This window comes from Cricetulus griseus (genome assembly GCF_003668045.3).
Source record: "Cricetulus griseus strain 17A/GY chromosome 1 unlocalized genomic scaffold, alternate assembly CriGri-PICRH-1.0 chr1_0, whole genome shotgun sequence".
In the NCBI taxonomy this organism is placed as follows: Eukaryota; Metazoa; Chordata; class Mammalia; order Rodentia; family Cricetidae; genus Cricetulus; species Cricetulus griseus.
Window position 1 is genome coordinate 31,264,553 of NW_023276806.1, and position 23,834 is coordinate 31,288,386.

The 23,834-nt window shown below is 39.3% G+C and overlaps 3 protein-coding genes across 20 annotated transcripts in view; 2 read left to right on the forward strand and 1 right to left on the reverse strand.

Annotated features, from left to right (window-relative positions):
• The window catches only part of Zgrf1 (zinc finger GRF-type containing 1), a 56,360-nt gene extending 50,133 nt beyond the window's left edge, over positions 1–6,227 (reverse strand). For 2 of the 7 annotated variants that reach the window (XM_027395673.2, XM_027395674.2), the window contains exons 1-3: positions 6,015–6,173; positions 3,300–3,390; positions 1,430–1,510 (exon numbers count right to left, since the gene is read on the reverse strand). In XM_027395673.2, coding sequence (XP_027251474.1) covers positions 1,430–1,510; positions 3,300–3,320 — 102 coding nt within the window. In that variant the 5' untranslated portion in view covers positions 3,321–3,390; positions 6,015–6,173. Of the gene's footprint in view, positions 1–1,429; positions 1,511–3,299; positions 3,391–4,375; positions 4,497–6,014 lie in introns of those variants that run through there. The other 5 variants (XR_004772120.1, XM_027395670.2, XM_027395671.2 and 2 more) reach the window with 5 other exon arrangements.
• Ank2 (ankyrin 2) overlaps positions 1–23,834 on the forward strand; it is an 842,037-nt gene that overhangs the window by 232,698 nt on the left and 585,505 nt on the right. The gene's annotated exons all lie outside the window — the stretch shown is intronic.
• Larp7 (La ribonucleoprotein 7, transcriptional regulator) lies at positions 6,338–22,569 on the forward strand. 2 transcript variants are annotated; one of them, XM_027395680.2, is made up of 13 exons: positions 6,338–6,475; positions 12,086–12,273; positions 12,447–12,547; positions 12,626–12,709; positions 12,810–12,974; positions 13,058–13,151; positions 13,229–13,585; positions 13,666–13,813; positions 15,351–15,502; positions 16,182–16,300; positions 18,275–18,434; positions 18,592–18,683; positions 22,244–22,520. In XM_027395680.2, exons 2-13 carry the CDS (start codon positions 12,087–12,089, stop codon positions 22,322–22,324), a joined length of 1,740 nt encoding a protein of 579 aa, XP_027251481.1. In that variant the 5' UTR covers positions 6,338–6,475; position 12,086; the 3' UTR covers positions 22,325–22,520. The 2 variants fall into 2 exon arrangements, with proteins under 2 accessions (XP_027251481.1, XP_027251482.1); XM_027395681.2 differs by lacking the exon at positions 6,338–6,475 and adding an exon at positions 6,740–6,924 and having other exon boundaries at positions 22,244–22,569.

A 23,834-nucleotide genomic window follows, 5' to 3' on the forward strand; every position in this document is an offset into this window, starting at 1 on the left:
TAAATACTTTATTTATTTGTATTTTATATACATTGGTGTTTTGCCTGCATGTACATCTGTGTGAGGGTGTCAGATCCCCTGAACAGGGGTTACAGACAGTTGTGAGCCACCATATGGGTGCTGAGAATTGAACCTGAGTCCTCTGGAAGAGCAGTCAATGCTCTTAACCACTGAGCCATCTCTCTAGCCCACACCTAGTTTTTATTTTAACAAATCAAATATTTTTAAAAAAATATAGTAAATAGGGCTGGAAAGATAGCTCAGCGGTTAAGAGCACTGGCTGTTCTTCCAGAGGTCCTGAGTTCAATTCCCAGCAACCACATGGTGGCTCACAACCACCTTGAATGAGATCTGGTGCCCTCTGCTGGCATGCAGGCACAAGACTGTATACATAATAAATAAATAAATAAATAAATAAAATCTTAAAAAATATATATATATAGTAAATAACCTCTTCCCTACTGAAAAACTTCCTTAAGCAATAGCTTTACAACAGTGGTTCTCAACCTATGGGTCACAACCCCTTAGGCAAACCTCTATCTCCAAAAATATTTGCATTACAACTAATAACAGCAGCAAAAGTAAAGTTATGGAATAGCAACGAAAATTTTATGGTTGGGTGTCACCACTACATGAGGAACTGTGTTAAAGGATCACAACATTAGGAAGGGCGCTTTACAATGACAGAGAAATAGAATAAAAGACAGAATGTGAAGAGCCTTAATAGCTTAAGACCATAGGTTTGATCAGGAGACCATGACTGTCAGCAGTATGCACATGATACCACCAACTCACAACCAAGTTTATGCTAGTATCAAAAAATACTTAGCTAGAGCAGGGTTGTGGTGGCACAAACCTTTCATCCCAGTATTCAGTTGTCAGAGCCAGGGGCACCTCTTGAGTTTGAGGCAAGCCTGGTAAACAGAGGGAGTTCCAGGACAGCCAGAGCTACACAGAGAAGTCCTGTTTTTTTCTTTTTTTTTTTGGGGGGGGGGGTGGAGTAGGGGAGGTGAGAGGAGGGGGCAGATGGGGAGACTTATCTAGAAAACAGGCCCTGGAGTCATGTCAAAATTCATGAATGGCTCTTGCACTTTCAGCTGGGACTCCTGGGTAAGATGTGCCTATGCTCCTCAGTTTTATCATCAGTTAAAATAAAGGCTAAATGCCTAACTTGTAGGAGAGCTGTGCAAACTAAACTGATAGACTGAAAGCAAGTTTCTTTTTACTCCAAACAGACTGAATAATGTTTACTTACTGAACTTTCATAATGGCAAAAAACATAAGAAAATGATCTAAAAGTTTCTTTTTCACATCATGGATAAGTATGGCTATACCTAGCATCTTAACATTATAACAGAGTTATCCTAATGCTCAATCAAAAGGCAAGAACACAGCTGTGCCACACTGCAGTCAACTGCTTGGCACTTACCTTGTTACCTAAGTGAGTGATCTTCAGAACTCCATCTTGCCACACTTTTGACTTCTTCATCTTTTGATGAGTATATAGGACCTGATTTCCAAAAGTACAGAAGAAATCATGTTATCTGTATATTTAATATTGTACAGTTAGTTCATAGGCCATACAAAAATAAAACATCCCATATCAAAATAATAACACAGGTATCACCACAAAAACAGCATCAGGGACAGAGTGTGGAGGTGTAGCTCAATGACGGAGTGCATCATGAGGCCCTGAGTTTAATCCCCAGCATAAAAAAGGAAGCAAATAATTATAAGGAAAGGAACACAGTTGACTAGCTGGGTAGTACCAAAAGGCAAAGGAATTAAGGGCAAGTAAAAGCCTAAAGATTCTTTTCAGTTAACTGAGCATCAAAAATAATTTTAAACTGCCACATCATGGGGGGGTGGGGGGATCAACTATTGGATTGTTTATTCACGTAGCTCTCATAATACAGTCCAAAGACTGCAGACAGACAGTCTACCCAATCTTAAAGCATCTGAGGTCAGAACAATTTCACATTGCTTCTCTCTTTAGATGCCCCCTCCATCAGTGGAAGAATGGAGTTTCCAAGCATTATATGTGATGTCAGATTCAATTACAGATTGAATACAGATATAAGGAATGAAATTCCAGCTGACTATTATGAAATCAAATGTTAAATAATTTTAGAGAGAAAAAATGCCTCAGTTCAGGGGTTTGGGGACATAGCTCAGCTGAAAAGTGTTTGCCTCGTAGGCATGAGGACCTGACTGACGTTGAGCCCCAGAATCCACATAAAATGCTGGACATGGTGATGCATTCTAGGCAGAGACAGAAGAACACCTAGGAACTCAGCCAATCTAACCTAATTGGTAAGCTCCAGGCCAGTAAGAGACCCTGTCTCAAAGGAAATGGATGGTGTCTCTAAGGATGGCATGCACATACACATACATACATGTACATATACACAGACATTAATTATCTTTGAAAAAATATCTAACAATGTTACTCTTGCAAATGCTTTCTTCTAATGCAGTTATTTCTTTGGAAAATTTAGTTACTTATCATTAAAAATGTAATTTATTTTAAAATGTAACATACTAGTTATTTTTTAGTGAGTATTTTTAAACTGTTTCTATGTTTAACATAAATAATATTATAGATAGAAGCTCAACATACAAAAGTTATTGTCTTCAATATTGTTTTAGAATATAAAAAGGTCTTTAGCCCAAATAATATGTCACTATAACAGGAATGTCACCATTGACAGGTCTTAAAAGTAAAAAACGTTGTTTTCTGGTCCTAAGCGTCCAAAGAACTTTTTACAAATGACTTTTATAGTATATACTACTACTAATACTAGTACTAATACTAAAAAGACATAGGCTTGCTAGATAAACTACAGTATGATATTTGAGACTCAATTATATTAGAAAACTATTCACTGTTTATCTGAGATCCAAATTTAACATTATATCCTGTTTCTTCTTTTGGTGAATCTGGCAATGCTAACAAGACATTTGAGAGAGAAAGGAAGAAATAAAAGGAGAGAGGGAAAGAAGGAGGTAAGGAAGGAAGAAAAAAGTTAGAAAAATTTAGTCAGATTTAGGGGCTTAGGATGCAGCCCAATTAGTAGTGTTTGCCCAATAAGCAGGAGACTGGCTCTAAGACCCAGCATTACAGACACATAGTATGATGATGCTCACCTGTAATCCTAGGACTTGAGAGAAAAAGCCATGAGGATCAGAAATTCTAGGTAATCCTGAACTTCATCAAGAGTTTGAGGCCAACCTGGGATACATGAGATCCTGTCCCCCACCCCTCTCCCCACAAAAAGGAAAATTATTAAAAGACTTACAATAAATTCTTGACTTTCCATTGTTTCTTCTGAAATTATAAACCAGTCAGGTCCAGAAAATAATCAGTGTTTATTCAATAATTTATATTCTCTAAAATGAAAAACAGCAAAGAATGGTCAATCAAGGGCTGGAGAGATGGCTCAGTGGTTAAGAGCACTGCTTGCTGTTCCAAAGGTCCTGAGTTCAATTCCCAGCAACCACATGGTGGTTCACAACCATCTGTAATGAGATTTGGTGCCGAACACTGTACACACAATAAATAAATCTTAAAAAAAAAAAAAAAAAAAGGAATGGTCAATCAACCCTGATAAAAAGCGTAAGTATCAAACACAAAGTTTCTCAATAAATCTTGATTAGAGTCAGAAACCAAAGAATTACAAGACTATCGATCTATCTAGTCACCAACAGAAACAAAAGTTTATCTGTCATGGAGGACACAACTGAGTGATACCACATAATGGAAAATAAAGATAAAACTAAGTAAAGTCCTAAATGTACTAATAATCTGTAAACATCTCTCTAGGTGCCTTAATATGTATTAAAAACTAGATTTTCGACGGGCGTTGGTGGCGCACGCCTTTAATCCCAGCACTCAGGAGGCAGAGGCAGGCGGATCTTTGTAAGTTTGAGGCCAGCCTGGTCTCCAGAGTGAGTGCCAGGATAGGCTCCAAATCCACACAGAGAAACCCTGTCTCGAAAAGCCCAAAAAAAAAAACAAAAAAAACAAAAAAACAAACAACTGATTTTCTTTCCTTTAACATGTATTGTTCCGTAGACCCCCAAATTTGATTGTTTTCCTAAAGCATTACTCTCACCACAAGATGGCCCCCTTGTGTCTTGAATTTTTCCTGTAGTTCCTTAGTATCCAGGGACTAGGACCACATTTGGAGCCACTTGAGTTTACGTATAAAATGTCATAGTTTTTTGCATATAATATAGGAGTATGTGCGCATTCTCCAACATACATGAAATCATCTTTAGATTACTTATACCTAATGCATTGTAATCAATATGCAAACAGTGATTAAACTGCTTTAAGAACTGATAGTTTGGTGGCAGTGGTGGTGAGGCACACCTTTAATCCCAGCACTCAGGATGCAGAAGAAAGTGGATCTCTTGTGAGTTCAGGTCCAGCGTGGTCTACAACGTGAGTTCTACGATAGCCAGGGTTGTTACACACAGAAACTCCGTCTCAAAAAAAAAAAAAAAAAAAAAAAAAAAAAAAGAAAGAAAGAAAGAAAGAAAGAAAGAAAGAAAGAAAGAAAGAGAAAGGGAAAGGGGGAGGGAGGGAGGAGAAAAAGCAAGCAGGCAGGCAGGTTTGGTGGCACTCACCTTTTTGTTATAATTTTTTAGGCTTTTTTTTTTTTTTGAGGCAGAATTTCCCTGTGTAGCCTCGGCTGACCTAGAAAGAACTTTGTAGACCAGGTTGGCCTAAAACTCAGAGATCCTCCTGCCTATCTCCTAAGTGCCGGGATTAAAGGCATGTGCCACCATACCCAGCTGGCGCACATCTTTGATTCCAGCACAGCACCTCAGAGTAAAGTGGGTTAAAGGTGGAGCTGAAGGCCAGCCTGGTAGCCTGGTCTGAATAGACAGCTAGGACTGCATAGATTAGAGAGACCTTGTCTAAAAAGGAAAGAAAGAAAGGGGGGTTGGGGATTCTAACAAAAAAACGGCATGTTCACTACTGACAATCTTGAGTATTTCCAGTCTACAGCTGGCTGAATCTAGTTAGAGGGCTGACTACATACCTTGGTCAATGTAACACAACACCAAAGGACCAAATACACATTATTTAGTACCTCTGCAAGGAAACCTCCTTTTCTTTCTTTCTCCAGCTCTAGGGGCTAACAACAGGGCCCTGTGTAAGCTAAGTAACAATGCTTCCACATGCCCAGTCCTTTTGTTTGAAACAGGATTTGGCCAAGTTGCACAATCCTCCTGTCTTGGCCTCTGGTACTCTGGGATATTACAGGCAATGTGCCACCACACCCAGGAAGAAAAATCTTTTGAACAGTGTTGCAGCAGCCACTTGAACTATCCTGTTATCTGAAACCCTCGATGACGAACTGAATATAGGTGCCGAAGAAGCACACAAAAGAGTACACATATGTTCAAGAGGTTCCGTGGACATGACCTGATCATTACACGAGAATTAGTCAGTCATGCACATTTTAGGTCCTATTCTTCATCTATTAAGTTAGAAAGCTCCGGTTCTGGAGCTCAACAAACGGCTCACAAGCCCCCTTCAGTGATGGTGACTCACAAACCGGAAACAGTGTGCGCCGAGGCCTGATCCCTAAGCAGCGCGGCACAGGAGGAGCGCCAGAGGGCGAGGTGAGCCATAAGGCGGGAGCCGTCAGTAATCGGATGTGTGTGTGTGTGTGCAACCTTCCTTCTGTTCGGCTGAGAGCAGGGAGAGCTTTCCGTGAAGACAGCGGGAAGCCTGCCATAGCCTTGCTTTATGAGAGAAGCCGCTGCAGTAGCTCAGTGACAAGAGCATTCGCCTCGCTAGCACCAAGTCCTAGGTTCGCGCCCCAGCGCCGCCCGAACCGCGACCATCCGGTCAAGAAACCCCCAGTACAAATAACTAAGAGAAAAACATTACTTTCTCTTGCCGAGCTTGGTGTCCCTAAATAACAGAGGAGCCTTGGTCCTTTGCCAGCCCCCAAACCAACCACGACCAGGCTGGGGCTCGACGGCGACCGCCTCACCCGGCATCCTAACGGCGCCCCGTGGGCCGCTTCCGTGGAGGCGAGTCCGAGTCCGTGCTCTCCCGACCGTGCCAAGTCGCCCGGCCCATCCACCACCTTCACTCCCTTTCAGAAAGCCGTCACTTCACCTCCTCAGGGACACACATTCCACTTTCGAATTTCTCCCGCGAACTGGCGTGACGTCATCAAGCAGGGACGCCGCCGCCGCCGTTCGCAAACCACCAATGGAATTCCTCCTCGGAGGGCGGCCACCGCCTTGCTCCCTCCCAGACCCCGCCCCCGGGAGGCGTCGCCCGTGACGTCAGCGACGGGAGCCGCAGCTCGGACGGACCCTTCCACAGTGGGCTGAGAGAGGCGCGTCGCTCGCCGGATGACGCAAATTTACGCCGACTCGAAGGATCGGGAGACAGAAAGCGTGGAAGAAGGCAGCCGCTGAGCGTGGATTTGGGGACGTGACCAGAGTAAGTCACAAATGGCCTGTGGGGCCGCGCAGACCCGGAGAAGCGTAAACTCCTGAGTCCGGGCTCCTCCGGTCATCTGTGGTCCGGCCCACCCCGCCCCCCTCGCCACCAGTCCGTTGGTTTGGCCTCTCCGTGCGCACGCGCAGTCCTCCGGCGGCGCTTGCAGTTCCAGTGTTCGCACGGAGGGGGCGGGCCGAGCTTAGTGTCGGCAGGTTCGGGGCACGCCCGGCTTCTGGAGCGTGGGGTGGGGGGGTGGTCGGTGCGGAAGTCCAGTTGCTGCGTGGAGCTGCGGCCGCTAGCTAGCTGGGCAGGTTGCGGTAGAGCTTCGGCTTCCCCAGGACAGCGGTAGTGAGGACTTGCATCCTAAAATTCAGTCTTTTCTTTTGCAAGACCTTTAGCCTCCTCTAGGAAATGCGTTTTAAAGGAGGAGCTAACAATAAGCGGTGAATGTAAGTTCTGAGTGCGTTTATGAGGAGCTAAGGGGAAATCTGAGTGGACAGTTCACCGAGACTGGAATTCCTCAAGAATACTACTACATTTAGTAGTCCTTCGAAGCCGGGCCGTAGTGGGAAATCGGATGGTTTTCCAAAGCATATTTACAAGGTTCATTCGGAGCAGTGATCCAGGCCACTGTGGTTTTGCTACCTTTGAATAGTCTTGCCATGACTGTAACTTTGGTTCTCAATCTTTTGGGTACACTTCTTTTTGTTCATAACCTGAAAAATGTCATGGCCAAGTTTCTTTGGAAATTTTGCATGTACCCATTTTGCGTATGATTTTAACAAGCAAAAAAAGCTACTTTGAAATTGAAAAAAACAAATGTTTGTATCTAGTAGAGTTTGCCTCCAGATTACCTATCGCATTGACTGTTTTTAAACAATGTTACAACTTTTTAACTTTTAGAAGAGCAAGAAAAGGGAAATCATGTTTGCCCCAGGAGGATGTAATTAATTACTTCCCTGACCAGTGTCTGTTAACATTCATTTCAACTTTCTACTGCATATTGATCTGGTCTTTGCTCCTTTAAATGGATATGTAGCACTTAATTTTGCCATATTCATTTTTGTATTTGTACAAGCATAGTTTTACCTTTTCTTTTAAATTTATCTTATAACCGTCTCATGGGTTCCTAGGATTTCTTGAAACTTGCCTGAAACATCATAGACTTCAGATTAAGAATTCCTGAATCAGAATATGATATGAATAGTGACAGATCGTAAAAGCTTCTACTAAAAGGCAGGCAGTGGAAAAGTCAAACATCAATGTTTGCTTACCTAGCTAGCTTTGACTAAGTTACATAACCTTTCAGTAGGATTGTCAAGATTTAGAACAATGTACATAAAGTAACTGGCATTGTTTCACTTTTTCTTTTTTTATTCTTTGTTCCAAGACCATTGGGGGAGTGCTTTCACACAGGGTTTCTTTGTGAAACTCTGGTGTACTGAAACTCAATCATCTGCCCACCTCTGCCTCCTGAGTGCTAGAATTAAAGTTGTGTGTCACCACACCCATTTAACAATATTTAAATATTTATGATGTTGCAACCTTAGAAATTACTTTCACAAACCATGTCAATGTTATGAACAGGTGACAAACAGACGTCTGTAAAGCATAGATGACTTCTAGATCATGTTTTAAACTCCTCATATTCTAATGGCAAGTGTGGAAAACACTAAATGAGGGTGAGAGCCATTTCAAAGACCAAATCGGTAGGATTTAGTGACCAATTGGTAAAGAATAACATGGCCATGTGTTGTGCAGCTGTTTTTGTTTTGTTTTGAGAAATTTTTTAGTTTATATATGTATGTGTGTCTGAATGTATGCATGTATTTCACATGCCCACAAAGGTCAAAAAATGCATTGGATCCCCTAGAACTAGAGTGATAGGAGGTTGTGAGGTTTGTCTTTTTTTGGTTTTGGTTTTTCGAGACAGGGTTTCTCTGTATTGTTTTGGAGGCTGTCCTGGAACTCGCTCTGTAGTCCAGAGCTGGCCTCTAACTTACAGAGATCCACCTGCCTCTGCCTCCCGAGTACTGGGGTTAAAGGCATTCGACACCAACCAATGCCTGGCGTTCTTGTTTTTTTTAATAATTTGTTTATTTTTATTTTATTTGCATTGGTGTTTTGCCAGCATGTTTGTCTGTGTGAGCTTGTCAGATCTTGGAGTTACAGGCAGTTGTGAGCTGCCATGTGGATGCTGGGCCTTGAACCCAGGTCCTCTGGAAGAACCTTCAGTGCTCTTAACCACTGAGCCATCTCTCCAGCCAAGGTTATGATCTTTGCCGTCAGTGCTAGAAACTGAACCTGAGTCCTCATGAGCAATGAGTGTTCTTAACCACTATGCCATCTCTTGCAAACCTCCCCACATCTGCATTTTAAGTGCTTAAATTGCGTTTTCTTTAATTGATCTTCACAGTAACTCTATTATATATACAGACAGATTTGTGTCCACATTTTATGGACCACAGAGATGAGGAGATTTGCTCCAAACACATACAGAGCTTGCTTGATCAACTTTGTGGGTTATGGTGTTAGCATTACTGAGGATAAATAGGCTTTGGAAAGAAAGGATATGTTTTCTTTGGGATGTTATTGCCATAGAACCTTGGGAAAGTACAAATCGAATTAGGAGTATAGCAAGGACTGAGGAATAGTTCAGTGGTAGCATATTGGCCTAGGACGTGGAAGACTGTCAACATCAGGGAGAAAGACAGGCAGATGGGGGTACAGATGTGGGGGCTCTGTAACCCAGGTGTTGCCATGTAAATAACTGGTTTTCTTCAGACTGATGTAAGGAGACTAAATTGTTCTCTAGTTTGTGTGGCTTTGTGTTTAATCTGTATCTTGTTCCAAATTGAAGGTGTATTTGATCACTCTGAACTGGAATCTTAAGAGAAACACAAAGGAGGGCCTCTGGGCTAAGAGAGTGGACTGGTAGCTGTGACATTCTTGTGTTTTTACTGTTCTGTCTGCTTTGCTTTAGAACTGGTGGCTATAAAGTAGTGTGGCTATAAATTCCACTAGTGGTTCTCAACCTTCCTAACGATGTGAACCTTCCATACAGTTCATGTTGTAGTGACCCCCAACCATAAAATTATTCTGTTGCTACTTCTTAACTGTAATTTTGCTACTCTTATGAATTGTAATGTAAGTATCTGATATGTGACCCAGAAGGGGTCTTGATCCACAGGTTAAGAATCACTGCTTTAGATGGTGGGCTTTAATGGGAAAGAACTGTAGAGTTTGAAGTCTGACCTTTATAATTAACACTTAACAGTAGAGTCTGCTATGTGATCATTGTATTCTATATTTTTACCACCTTAGAAAAGGATTTGAAATGCTTAATACCTTATTTTCATTATATAGACCAGGCTGACTTCAAATTTAGAGGTACACTTGCCAGTACCTCATGAATGTTGGCTGGGATTTAGGTGTATACCACCATGCCTATCTCCAGGTACTTTTAAATAAATCTAACTACTTCACAAATATGTAGTAACCAAGTTGAAGCTTCTGCCTCTATATAGTTAGATTATAGTGGAGTAGATAGATAAGAAAGCTGTTGATTCCAGAGGGTGATGAGCATAGAAAGAAATGTTGGAAATATAGTACAGCTTGTCATCAAGGGGACTATTTTAGGTTGGATGAAAAAAAAAAAAAAAAGCCTCTGAAACAGTGGCATTCATAGACCTGGGTGAATATTATACTATATAGGTGTATTGAAAAAAAAAAACAAAACAACAACAACAGAAAGAACAAAGGTCTGGAGATGGAAATGGCTTTAACATATTTTAGGAACTTAGGGATAACATGTTATAAGCCTGCTGAAAAGTTGTAGAAGGAACCATTGGAGAAGTATGTCCAGGTCAGATTAAATAGGATCTAGTAAACCACTGTAAGGTCTTTGGGCTCTGTGCTGAATGTGCTAAGTCTTTGGGAATGTTTGTACAAAGAATTGTTCTGATTTACATATTTAAGTAATTATCCTGTACAAAAATTGATTATAAGAAAGCAGTAGTAGGGTGACTTGAGAGATGGCTCAGCGGTTAAAAGTACTACTTGCTCTTCCAGAGTTCAATTTCCAGCAACCACATGGTGGCTCACAACCATCTGTAATGAGATCTGGTGCCCTCTCCTGATGTGCAGTCATATATACAGGCAGAACACTGTATATATAATAAATAAATAAATCTTTTAAAAAAAAGAGAGAGAAAGCAGTAATAGAAGCAATTAGACTATTAAGGAAGATCTTGGATAGTTCAAATGAAACATAATAATAACTTGGACCAAGTGGTTTATTTAGAATGAGAAGTGTTAATGTTCAGGCTGTATTTTAAAGGCAGTGCTAGTACAACTGATAGTGTACAGTAGGAAGAATTGAGAATACTTTCTGGTCTTTTTGTTTTGTAGTTGGTATTTGTCAAAGTGGTAAAAATCTGGTAAAATTTTAGTATTCTTTTATTATGTTAACTCTTCTAAATGAACAAATGGAGTTTGAACAATTGACTATTGGAATGGGGAACTAATAACTGTGTTTTGTGAGGTGTATAGCCCAATACTCATTAGCCAGGACCCCCAGAAAGAATGAGTCAACAACAGAGGCCAAGATATGAGTCTAGTCATAGACACTATATGAGGGTAAAACACAGTAGAAGGAATCAGAAAAGGGAAACTCTTAAAACCGTATGAAGAAACTATTTACAAGGAAAGCATTTCTGAATGTAAGAGCTACTGGGATGTCAGGGAAGCACTGGGGTTGGGCAGACATTAGCTCTAATAGTAAAGTTCCACTAGAATGGCAGGTGTGAAATCTGAGGCCTCTGCTTATATATTATTTACCTCACTGTTTTACCAGTTATTAGTTTTGATGTGCAGCTAGCTGCATTCTGTGTCTTCAGCATTCAAGCAGATGCCTTATTACTTGTATGCTTTCAAAACTGGTACTTGGCTGGCCAGCTTATACTTTGAAAATGCCAAAAGTTGACTGGTAAAATGCATATTTTATTAAGATTTAGGTGAGATGCATGAAGAGCTTTGTTATGATAAAGCATGGGGAACCATAGCAGGAGAGGGTGACTGAGGCAGGGGACAAACATGCCAGGCAGACAGAGCTTAAGTAAGCTTTATTAGAAAGCAGAGGGGGAGGGGAAGGAAACAGAAAAGAGGTAAGGAAATAATGTAAAGAGAAACAGAAAGGGAAAGAGACCGAGAGGACTGGAAGAGAAAAGGGAGACAGGAAAAGTCCTATCTGCCCTCCCTTACCCCGTAAGTGGGTGGGATCTTTTAAAGAGGTCCATTGCACGTGGATGCTGAGTGTATTCAGGCTGGCCTGCCTGAATCAACTTATGAACTTGCTAGCCTCCACGAAGGTATCAAATCCCTTGGAACTTAAGACAGGTGGGTGCTGGGAATTGAACCATGGTCTGCTGAGAGGACCACCAAGCCACACACACCCGACATTGGTTTTTGCTTTAAGGCTGGAAGTAGGCTCAGGAAGGAGACAGGTGCCTCAATGCATGTGAAGCATCTTGCAAAACACACACTTAACTAAGGCCTCAGGCCCTCTTGTCCAGAAAAATAGGTGATATTAACTCCTATATTACTTTACAGAATGGAAACTGAAAATCAAAAAACTATGCAGGAAAGCACTGAGAAGAGAAAAGAAGAAAAAAAAAAACGCTCCAGGGTTAAACAGGTGCTTGCAGACATTGCCAAGCAAGTGGACTTCTGGTTCGGGGATGCAAACCTTCACAAGGACAGGTTTCTTCGAGAGCAAATCGAAAAATCTAGAGATGGATGTAAGTTTGCTCCCTCTAAAGTAACTCTCAGGCCTTATCAGGCAATAATACCAAAGCATCCAAGTTTATGGGGCCAGTGCCTGTTTTTATTATGATTCTTAAAATCATAAGCTCAGCAACACACACACACACAATTTTTAAAGCTAACAGTATCTACCACATTTTGCAACTAGATGTGGACATCTCTCTTCTGGTGTCTTTCAACAAAATGAAGAAATTGACCACAGATGGGAAGCTAATAGCCAGAGCATTGAAAAGCTCATCTGTAGTAGAGGTAATTTTTTTCACTACAAGTTAATCAAATTATCACACAAAACTGTTACTTTAAAAACTCAATTATCTTTTTTAAAAGTTGGACTTAGAAGGGACCAGAATCCGGAGAAAAAAGCCCTTGGGAGAGAGACCAAAGGATGAGGAGGAACGCACCGTGTATGTGGTAAGAAAAACACAAACTTAATTCTAGTTTCCATTTATTGATAAAATGTAGTTATTTAAATGCTTAAAAACTGTGTTCATGCCACTTATGGTTTTTACAGGAGCTACTTCCCAAGAATGTTACTCACAGCTGGATTGAAAGAGTATTTGGGAAATGTGGCAACGTGGTTTATATAAGTATTCCACATTACAAGTCTACTGGGGATCCTAAGGGATTTGCCTTTGTGGAGTTTGAAACAAAAGAACAAGCAGCAAAAGCCATTGAGGTACGTCTGTAGAACCCTGAAAATTAAAAAGAAAAAGATTAGTATGAATAAGTTTGCCATGATTTTTCCAATTTTCATTTCAGTTTCTTAACAACCCACCAGAAGAGGCACCAAGAAAACCTGGCATATTTCCTAAGACAGTGAAAAACAAACCCATCCCTTCCTTAAGAGTAGCTGGTGAGTACCCACCTAATTCTTAGGAGGTAAATATTGAATTGGTAGAATATAAAATTATTTGAACATTGCTGTTACAGAAGAGAAAAAGAAGAAGAAAAAGAAAAAAGGGAGAATAAAGAAGGAAGACAGTATGCAGGCCAAAGAGTTAAATATGGAGGACACAAGCGGCATGGGTGTGTGTAAAGGCAAGAGACCAAGGACTGCCTCTGAGGGCTCTGAAGCAGAAACTCCTGAAGCTCCAAAGCAACCTGCAAAGAAGAAGAAAAAACGGGAGAAGACTGAGCCGTCTGTCTTACCTGAAGTTAGAGCAGGGAAAAGGGAAAGAAGCAGTGCTGAGGATGAAGACTGCCAGACCCCCAGGCCAAAAGCCAAGAAGAGGGCGCAGAAAGATGGCATTAGCCAAGCCGCTTCTGAAATCTCCAAGGAAAGCAGAGGTACCATGTTGAAAACAGTGCAAACATTTTAGGTACTTCGCAAAGCACACAACTTGTCTTATGGCAAATCTTTTTTCTAGACTTAGAATTCTGCTCTACAGAGGAGGAGAAGGAGACAGGAGATAGAAAAGGTGACTCACTCCTAAAAGTAAAAAGAAAGCATAAGAAAAAACACAAGGAGAGACATAAAATGGGAGAAGAGGTTATACCGTTGAGAGTGCTGTCCAAGTAAGTACCAATTTTCAGTAGCAGTTGACAGAACTCCATCACCATTGCTAAAGTGCAATTCCAATTTCTATTTAACAGAGTTGCATATTAGCAACAGTGACGGCCTACGGTCCTTTGGCAATATAAAGATGATAAGTAGGAGCCACCACACTCAAACATGAAAGCACTTATTTTTATAAGGTCACAGCAAGTGCCTCCATGTTAAAGTAAAGGAGGCTCCTTAAGCAGCAATCAGTTAAGTCCTCTTAAAGGCTTGAGAATGGAAAAGGAAAGCTTACCATCACCAAAACATGGGAGCACTTACTTTCTTAATCCCAAAGCAAGTACATCCACGTTTAAGTAATGGGGAGCCCAGTCTTTACATTTACTAAGTTCTAGTCCTTAAAATGTAACATTTTTAAATTAAGGAAATGCTGAATGGGTTGAGACACCTCCACTGAAACATGGAAGCACTTACTTTAATTTAACACAGCAGGTATCCCCATGTTAAAGCAGAAGGGACTCCCAACGGGTTAGCTTATCAATGCTAAAGGTGTACATTGAATTCACTTCTACTAAAACTTGGAAGCACTTACTCTTTTTACAGTGAGACAGAAAGCACTCCCATGTTAAAGTTGAAGGGAACCCACCCACAAGGCAACTTCTTTGTAAAGCTAGGGTAACCTAGGAGGAAATTAAATGACAAATTACCTTTGTGAACTGGATCCCAAAGAATCTCCTTCTCTGCTTGGAGGGTAAAACACAGTGACTTTAGACCACTTGTATTTATACTACTCCTAACTCCTGAATTCCTTTTGGCGTCTTTATCTCAGAGAATCATTACAAGAGCCTTTGTTATTTTAATGTATCAGCATCAGCTCTCAGGGAAAGTAGATCCTGGGGATCCTGGGTAGGTCTGGATTTTTTTTTTTTTTTTTTTTTGAAGTAAACAGATGTCAATGTTAACTGCTAAAACCATTACCACAAGATACCCTTCTCTTTAAAAAAAAAAAAAAAAAAAAAAAACTCCTATCTGCTTGTTTGATGGCACAGATTAGGGTAACAATGAGCACTCCCACTGAGCCAGGAGATGCATTGTGCTTCTCTCTGGAGGAGCCCTGGCTGTTTGAAGAGACATCTACATGGTAAATGTATGTAAATAAATAAATTGCTACCATGGGGTGTTTTTTTCTTCTTAGAAATTCTTTTGATTCAAGTAAATCCTAAGGAATGTTATCTCTCAAATTGGAAGCAATTTAACAAATCTTTGAATTTTAGTTTCTCACTTTACCCCAAAGTTGCCTTATTTTGCTTTTACAATTAAAAATTTTAGAAACATATCAGGAACTTAACTGGGAAATTAAAGCATTTTACCTGAATATTTATGAAAAGGAACTTCATTTGTTTGTTTGCTAGATAGATTTACAGCCTAAAAACTAATTGAGTGCACCTTTTTAAAAGAAATGGGAATTTTTATGAACGTCTATTTCATTCACCTTCAGATTTCTCAATGAGTCATCTGGTCACTATTTCAGTAGTTCAATTTTTTGTTTTACAGGACTGAATGGATGGATTTGAAAAAAGAGTATTTGGCACTACAAAAAGCCAGTATGGCTTCTCTAAAAAAAACAATATCTCAAATAAAATTGGAGTCAGAAATGGAAACCGACTGTACAGTGCCCAACAAGTCTGGAGTGAAGAATGGAAAAGGTGAAGCTCACTTTCATAGCATTTAGTGTTATACTACACTGTGGACCCTGGGTGTAGGAGTGATAGACTGGATTCCCCAGTTTTGAACTGAACCATTACCAGAAAAAAAAAAATTTAAAGAAAGAAAAAAATTGAAGTGTTCATATTAAACAGTAGGCTTTTTAAGAGCCTGCTTACTCTCCATTACCAGCAAGTTACTCATGAGTGACTGGGCATAGTAATAAAGACTGCAGTTTTAGTAGAAGATGAACCCAGAACAGGGACATATTAGAGAATTATTATTGATTGTAACATTAGTAAAGGCTTTTTAGTTATAAATATTTTTATTTATTGTAGTTCATTTATTTATTTTACATCCCAGCCATAGCCTCCCCTCCATTCTCCTTTCCCAGTCCCTCCTCCCTATTCCCCAAATTATTACATTTGAATAGTATATTTTGAATATCCTTATATTTCTATTGACATCTATCTTTATTTGAATTTTATTCTTTGGTTCAGGGCAATAATGCATTTTATTTCCTATTAATTTCCAAATGAGCAGTTTGATGCATTAATATTAACATTACACAAGTTCTTTAAAGTCTGAGAAATCACTCCTGCTGTTGTAGAGTAGCTAGTGCTGCTCTGTTAAAGGTCAGGAGTGAGAAAATTTTTATCTGTAGCCTTTTCCTTTTCACAGTCAGCCATCCAGAATGCTGCACCCAGGAGAAGGTTAACAACCAAGGCCCACAATTCGTGAATGGAGTTATTGTGAAGATCATGAGCACAGAGCCTCTACCTGGCAGGAAACAAGTCAGGGTAATGTTTATGATGCCTGTGTAAAAACAAAACAAGACCAGTTAGAATTGTACCTCTGATAAACTACTCTTAATGTTTGAGTCCATGGTAACTCTTAATCTAAATGCAAGTTCTTCAGGAAATGAGATGTACGTGGAACAGTCTGAACACCTTTCCTTCCCATGTCACTAATGGCTGGATTCTCTTTAGCTCAGGGGAGAGAGAACAGTGCAGTGATTCTAAATTGCAGTTGTTGAAATAATATGTTCGGTATAATGCTTTGAGTTTTTTCAAGTCTAAGAGTTTTAAAAAGATATTTGGTGTCACTGTTTTTTAAAAATAGATTTAATAATATACTTACACAGAGCTGATTATTTGAAAGTTGTAACCATATGCTCCTGATTTGTTTTTTTAGCCAGCTGCTGTATATTTAGGGATTTATATTCATCAGGACTAAGGTTCCCAAATAACTGTTTTTCTTGTTTCTCTGGGACAGGTTTTTTTGTTTTAGCACAGGCTGTCTTAACTCATTATTTGGTAGAGTCCTGCAATCCTCCTGTTTCAACTTCCCAGCCTAGCACTTTATTTTATACTATATAAATTGTTCTATAACTTTTTAATTACTTTTTAACATTAGGACATTTAATACTAAACATTAACATTGTTTCCTTTTTCTGTAAACTATACCAATTACATTTTTAATTGAAAAGAAGTAAGGGTTTTTTTGGCTTTTGGTTGTTTTGTTTTTTGGTTTGATTTTTTTTTGTTTTTTTGTTTTTTTCTGTAATGTGTACACATTGGTTACTGATTCCCAGGCTGATTCGTCAATTTATGGATTTTACATAAGGAGATTAGCCTGACTTTCTTTCCAGTGGATATATACGAAGTATCTTTTGAACTGGGATTCTCTAAACTATCTGAAAAATCAGTTATAAAACTCTTACCGCTACCAGGGAATACATTAAAATATCATCAGCTTACTATAGACTATGTATCCTAATTAATATGATTAACAAGATAATACAAACATTTTTTACTAAGGGTGTTCTTATATTACAGCATATTGTGTGTTAAGGGTGAGTTAATATTAGTTTCTGTATTCTAAAAACTCACGAATCTCTTTTATCCTCTATATCCTTCGTTATGCTAACAAATAAACTATTTTTATTCTAAAATGAAATATTTCCAGATCCTCAACTTTTTTCTGTGACTCTGAAAAGTTACTATGTTACAATGATTTGAGATCTTTGTTCCTAGAAAATTCTGGTCTAAAGAGTTTCCTTCCAGTTAGAAATTGTATTTATTTCTTTAACTTTAATGAATGAAATTTGACAACTAAGATTACTGTAACATTCCTGCATAAATGCATTGTGTTCTGTAGGGAACCTGCTGTGAGAGGGAAAAGTAGATTAAGAATGCAGGAATCTTCTTAATTAGTCTTCACAGCGGGGTGTTATAGGTAAAACTGTCCCCATGTGGGGTCCCTCAGCTTGCCTAGAAAGGGTTACTTAGGTGTTTTATCTAAAATGGAGAGCTGTCAGCTGTTGTGCCAATAAATCTACCCAAGAACCCTAGGATTCCTGTTATTGTAAAATGTTTTAAAGATGGTTCTGTGTGCTCTAAGTCAAACATGGTATTGTATAGGTGAGTGAAAATAAACTTCTCAAGTCCTTTTAATCTTTCTTGTAGCCCCCTGGGTCATTTATATTCCACTCCACAAATCTTGCCCTTAGCTGATCCCCATGTAAGTTTATGTTTTAAGGAGAGACTTTCTAGAGGAAAAGGGAAAGTAATTTGTGATGAATTGTTAAATTGCTTCTCGTTTCTCTCCAAATTTTTTAAGAGTATTTCTGGGTGTTAGAAGTGTTTTATATATTTACCTATCAACTACAGATTACCTTATTGACATAATACATTTGACAACCTTTGTGGGTACATTCATTTATTGTGAAACATATTGGGTGTTGATCTTAAGTTTATTTCTTTCTTATGTAGGATATTTTGGCCGCACTCTCAGAAGTTGTTTACGTTGATTTGCTAGAAGGAGATACTGAATGCCATGCCCGGTTCAAAACTCCTGAGGATGCTCAGGCAGTAATGAATGCACAGACTGAAATCAGAAAGAAGCACTGTTGGAACCTCGAGGTCCTTTCGGGTAAAACCTAATTGGATTTTTAAATAAACAATTATTATTGTGGGTAATTGTTCTGCTTGTTCTGCATTGGGCTAATTCTTCCCAAACATTGTCCTGCTGGTGAGATTAGAATATATATCCTTATACTTGGTGGTCAGAGCTTTTGTTTGTTTTTAAGGTGATCATGAGCAGAGGTACTGGCAGAAGATTTTGGTAGATAGACAGGCCAAACTTAATCAACCTCGGGAAAAGAAAAGAGGCACGGAGAAGGTAAGGGCAGCAGTTCAATGCGTCTTCTGACAGTGGTAAATGAGAATAAATTGACTTTGGCTTTCCTATCAGAGAACTGTTTCAGATTGAGAAAGAATACAGATTTCTCCTGGCTTCAACATAGATGAAATTAAGATCATTTGCTCAGGGGCATGCATAGTTGTAATTTAGAGTTTTTCTGTGCTTTGAAACAGTAATGCGTGTTAAATATACACGGTCTTGATTTGGAGCTGTTTTGTTTTTGGGGGGTAATGCCTGTAAAAAGATTGTCTTCTGCAGAAAGGATTGAGACTTGATATGTAAGGTTCCCCCTGGCAATGAGAATTCCTGTTGTTAAAATTACTGTTTTTCTGATAATCAATAATTGGCAAACAAATAATTAAGAAACTGTCATTCAGCAATTGTATTTCTATGATAGTATAATTTTTGCTCACCAAGAATGGCATTTATAAAAAATGGCGTTTATTCTTTGAGCACGAATTATTATTCTTTTAAATATTGCTGCAGTCAAGGTGCTTAGAACAACCTGATAAAAACTTTGAAAGCCCTGATTCAAATGTCCTATGCTTATTGGCTTGGTATGTTTTTCATCAGTGCTCCTTTGACATTTATGATGATTGACAGGGACGTTTGCTTCTCTGGCTCTTTGTGAATTTTTTTTCTTGAATGGAGCCTGATCTGGCTTAGATGGGAAGGCCCCCTTTTTTCTCAAGGCACTTTCTATCTAGTCTTGGAGGTATTGATTTCAAAGCTTGTTTGAGATGATCAGATGTTAACGGCAGTAATCTAGAACAGATAAATGAACTGTAATCGGGTCTGTAATATTTATTCTTGTAGTGAGGAGTTTTCTTTGAATAATCTGTACTTTTCCTAACTAGTAGTTATAACACTATTTAATTTTAGAAATTTATTAAGATTCATTTTAGTCTCAGGCATAGAAATAGGCATTTCCAGAGTGTTTGATAAAATTAAACTAGAACAACAAAAATCTAAATTACTCATTTAGCATGATATAGGTAGGAACAGCTGGAACCAGATGACTTCATGGCTTGAAATGCAGTAGAGCTTCCACACAAAATAAATGGTGTTGGAAGCTTGATAGAAGAAAATGAACCACAGCTAACTTGTCCTTGTTGTTTTCTGGTGCTGGAAATTAAGTAAGTGCTGTGCCACTGAACACCTGCCAGAGCTTGCTGAATGTGTTAGCCCCCATTCCTGCAAATTCTCCCTTAACTTACCTATAAACATTACCAGTGTGGCACAGAAAATCAAACCAGGTAGCTTTTGCATCCACTAGAGAGTTGAGAAGTGCGGCATTCAAGGCTAATGAATGGGAATTGAGTGTATAGACAACAGTGGTAGACAGAATTCCAGTGTTTCTGGCATGGTTCCTTCCTGATAGGACACTTCATCGTTTCCACACCACACAATGATGCACCTTGAGTGGGAGAAATAGCACCTAACTTAACCTCAGAGTTGTTAGTTTTCACCCCCTGCCCTGTTCAGTTTATCAGGACTGAAAGTAGAAAGTAAATCAATGCAGAGTAAGTTTACTCTGGGTGGATGACTACATGTGAAAATTAGGCATATGTAGGTGAACACACAAAGTATTAGGAGGAGCATGGGATCTGCTCTTTCACTCCCATCCTGAAAATAAAGCTTTTATTTCTTCACTTCAGTTGTTTAAATATCCCGTAAGTTTTGAATTATATTTTAAATTTCATGTGTCTGTGCATGTGCCACACAGCATGCCTTTGGTAGTTACAGGACAGCTTGCTGGAATCGGTGCTCTCTCTCTGCCGCCATATGTGAACAGTGGTTTAATTTAATTGTGCCATGACCTTCTTTCAATCAGAAATGGTCCAAGATTGGATTCATGGGTTGATTTAGACACAGTCTCTGTGTCTCATGCTTACCTCAGGCTCACTGTGTGGCTGAGAACCACCTTGCAGTTCTCATCCCCTAGCCCTTACCACCTGAGTGCTGCATTTGCATGCTGATCCCTCCACCCAAGCTTATGTGCTGTTTAGGGATCAAACCTTCGGCTTTGTATATTTTAAACAAGAACTCTACCAGCTCAGCTACATCCCTAGCTATAGAGCCTATATTTTTTAAGAGAAAAATAAGACTAAGCAATATTTTTTCCTGTTAAGGAAGCTTTTGGCTGGCTGGTGTAATAGTTTGCACCTGTCATCCCAGCTACTCAGGAGACAGAAGAGTGAGTGACCTTCAGGCTAGCCTGGGTTACAGAGACCCCCTGCAGAAAAGCAGCAACAGCTGCTGTAGGAATGTTTCAATCTATTGTCTTCTGTGTTTCAAAAACTCTTTACCTCCTTTTAAAAAAAAAATATGTGTGTGTGTGTGTGTGTGTGTGTGTATGTGTGTGTGTAATATGGTGCGGTTTTTATTTGATAAAGACAGGTCTTAATAGATCATTATTTGAAATTCTAATTTTTCATTTGTAAAGCAAATTTTAAACTTTTTGAGTTGTAGCATGAGCTGGGTGTGGTGATAATGCCACATGGGAATTTAAGGCCAGCATAGTCTAGTGAGTTTCAGGCCAGCCAAGCCTACACGGAGGAAGCCCTGTCTCAACGAAACAAAATAAGAAAAAGAATTGTGCAATATAAGAGGTAGGGTGAAAAAAATAAGCCTGGTGTGGTTGTGCACACCTTTAATGGAAGCACTCAGGGTAAATCTCCCCAGTTAGAGGCCAACCTAGTACATATAGTGAGTTCCAGGCCAGACAGGACTACAAGGTAAGATTTGCTCTCAAAAACAAATGAACAAGCTGGACATGGTGGCATATGCCTTTTATCCTAGTATTCTTTGAGTTTGAGGCCAGCCTGGTGGTCTACAGAGGAGTTCCTGGACAGCCAAGGCTTCACAAAGAAACCCTGTCTCAACAAAACAAAATACTAATAATAAATAAATGTGTAGAATTGCCATGTATGTCACTCTGCTTGAAATTATCCCCACAGTAAACAATTTGTTTTGATTTGTTTTCCTGAGAAAGGAACCCACTGTGTTGTTCAGGCTGGCCTTGAACTCATAGAGATCCTACCTGCCTCTGCCTTTGGAGTGCTGGAACTATAGGAATGCAGTACCATGCCTAGCCAGTAGGCAATTTGTAAAGCAAACCTGAGTAATTCCCAGCCGAGAAGCATCTTACTCAAATTGTGTGTAAATCTTTAATCACAAGGTAATTAAAGATCCCATATCATTTAGTCTTAGGAATTAATAACCAATTCCAGGGGGTATACAAAATAATGCTAAGTTGTGACTCTTCAATGAGAAGTGACAGACATTTCAGTTGTAAGATTTTGAGTTGTGCAGTGTAATTAGAGGGTGATAGAGGTTTCAAAGATTTAAGATCTATTTTATAAAAATCTCCAGTTAGTTCTCTGTAGACTGATTTGATCAAAACATAATGATCTCATTTGTCTTTCTACCCCCAGCTTTTAAAAATGTCATTCAGCCTGATAGCCTAAGACTTTCATAGTAGGGACTGTTTTTTCATTTTGGAGTTTCTGAGACACTGATTTCTTCTTTCTCTATAGTTAATCACCAAAGCTGAGAAGATTAGACTGGCCAAGACTCAACAAGCCAGTCAGCATATTCGATTCTCTGAGTATGATTGAGAAGGACGGCAGCTCCCTTTGGATTCCCTTGCTGGAGTGTTCCTAGAATGCTAGGACCGTGTGATGGATTGTTCTGCTGAGATCTACATTTAAAAAAAAAAAAGCCTTTGTTCCTTGATGTGTAAATACGACTTTTCTAGAGACAAATACATTATGTCACAGTTTTTTTTTTTTAATAAAGTTCTTGTTGAAATTATGCAGATCAACTTCAAATGATTTCATAAATAAATGTGTCTTGAAAATTATCAGTTTGTTTTTAATTACAAAATCAACATGATTATAAAATAAAAATGCTTGGATATCAGATGCAAACTAAATTGCTTTTCCCTTCTCATATCTTTTTGTTTGGTTACAAGCAGATGTGGTAAATACTCCATTCTATTTCTTTTTTTCTCGTCTTCCCTTCCTTTGAACAACAGAATGTATCAACTGTTTCTTATTAGAATATTGAATTTTAAAATCATTGACTTTGTTTTTCATAAATAGGTCTTTTATTTTGGTTAGATGATGTGCCAGGTACTATGAGCTTGGAGAGAGTCTGGGAATCCACCTTAAGGAATACTGAAGTCTTACATTTTTCAGAAATTCACAATTATTTATAGCAGCTATGAAGGAATGGCATCTTAGACTCCATCAGAATCACCTGGAAGTTGTCTCTGTTCCTTGGGGGGAATATACCATTTCTGCTGCCACTAGCTTCAACCAACTGCTTCCAGGGTGGCAGTTTCTGTGTATTGTGTGAGGACTATGGTCAGGCATCTTCACTTCTGTGACTCACAGGGAGGGTCACCGAGGAACAACAGCTGATCACTGCCAAATATAAGTACCCTGACAAGTTGCCTGTCCCTTCTTTTTCCTCCATGGGGTAAAATATATACATGCATGGGCTTGTGGCAACATAAGACCCGGAAATAGTTGTTACATCCTATATATAACTGAAGGAACTCCAATAAAGAATTGAACATTTAGCACTGGGTGTGGTGGAAGCAGAGGCAGGTGGATCTCTAGGTTCTAGGCCAGCCTAATCACAGAGTCCCAGGCGAGCCATGACAACATAGAGACTGTCTCAAAGAATTGAACATTTACTATAGAGCATAATTAGATGTTGCTGTAGCACTTGAAAAATAATAATGGACAAAGCAAGGGGTTTTTTTGTTTTGTTTTTGCCATGAAACCTATATTGTATATGAAGACAGTTTTAAAAACAAAAGCTTGTTAAAAAGTTTCTGGGAACCTAGCAAGATAGTTCAGTGGGTAAAAAACTACGTGGTTGACCTAAATTCAGTCCCTAGAACTCATGTGATAAGAAAACCCATTACTATATGCATGTACTTTCCCCATCATATACAAAACACAAAACAGATACTAAAAGAGTGGTAACAGTCTTCTGTATAGTGTCCATACGTGCATGCAAAACATGTATAAACCTAAGTCTTGAAGGGGCTGTAGAGGTTAGGAACACTGACTGCTCTTCCAGAGGACCCAGGTTCAATTCCCAGCATTGACATGG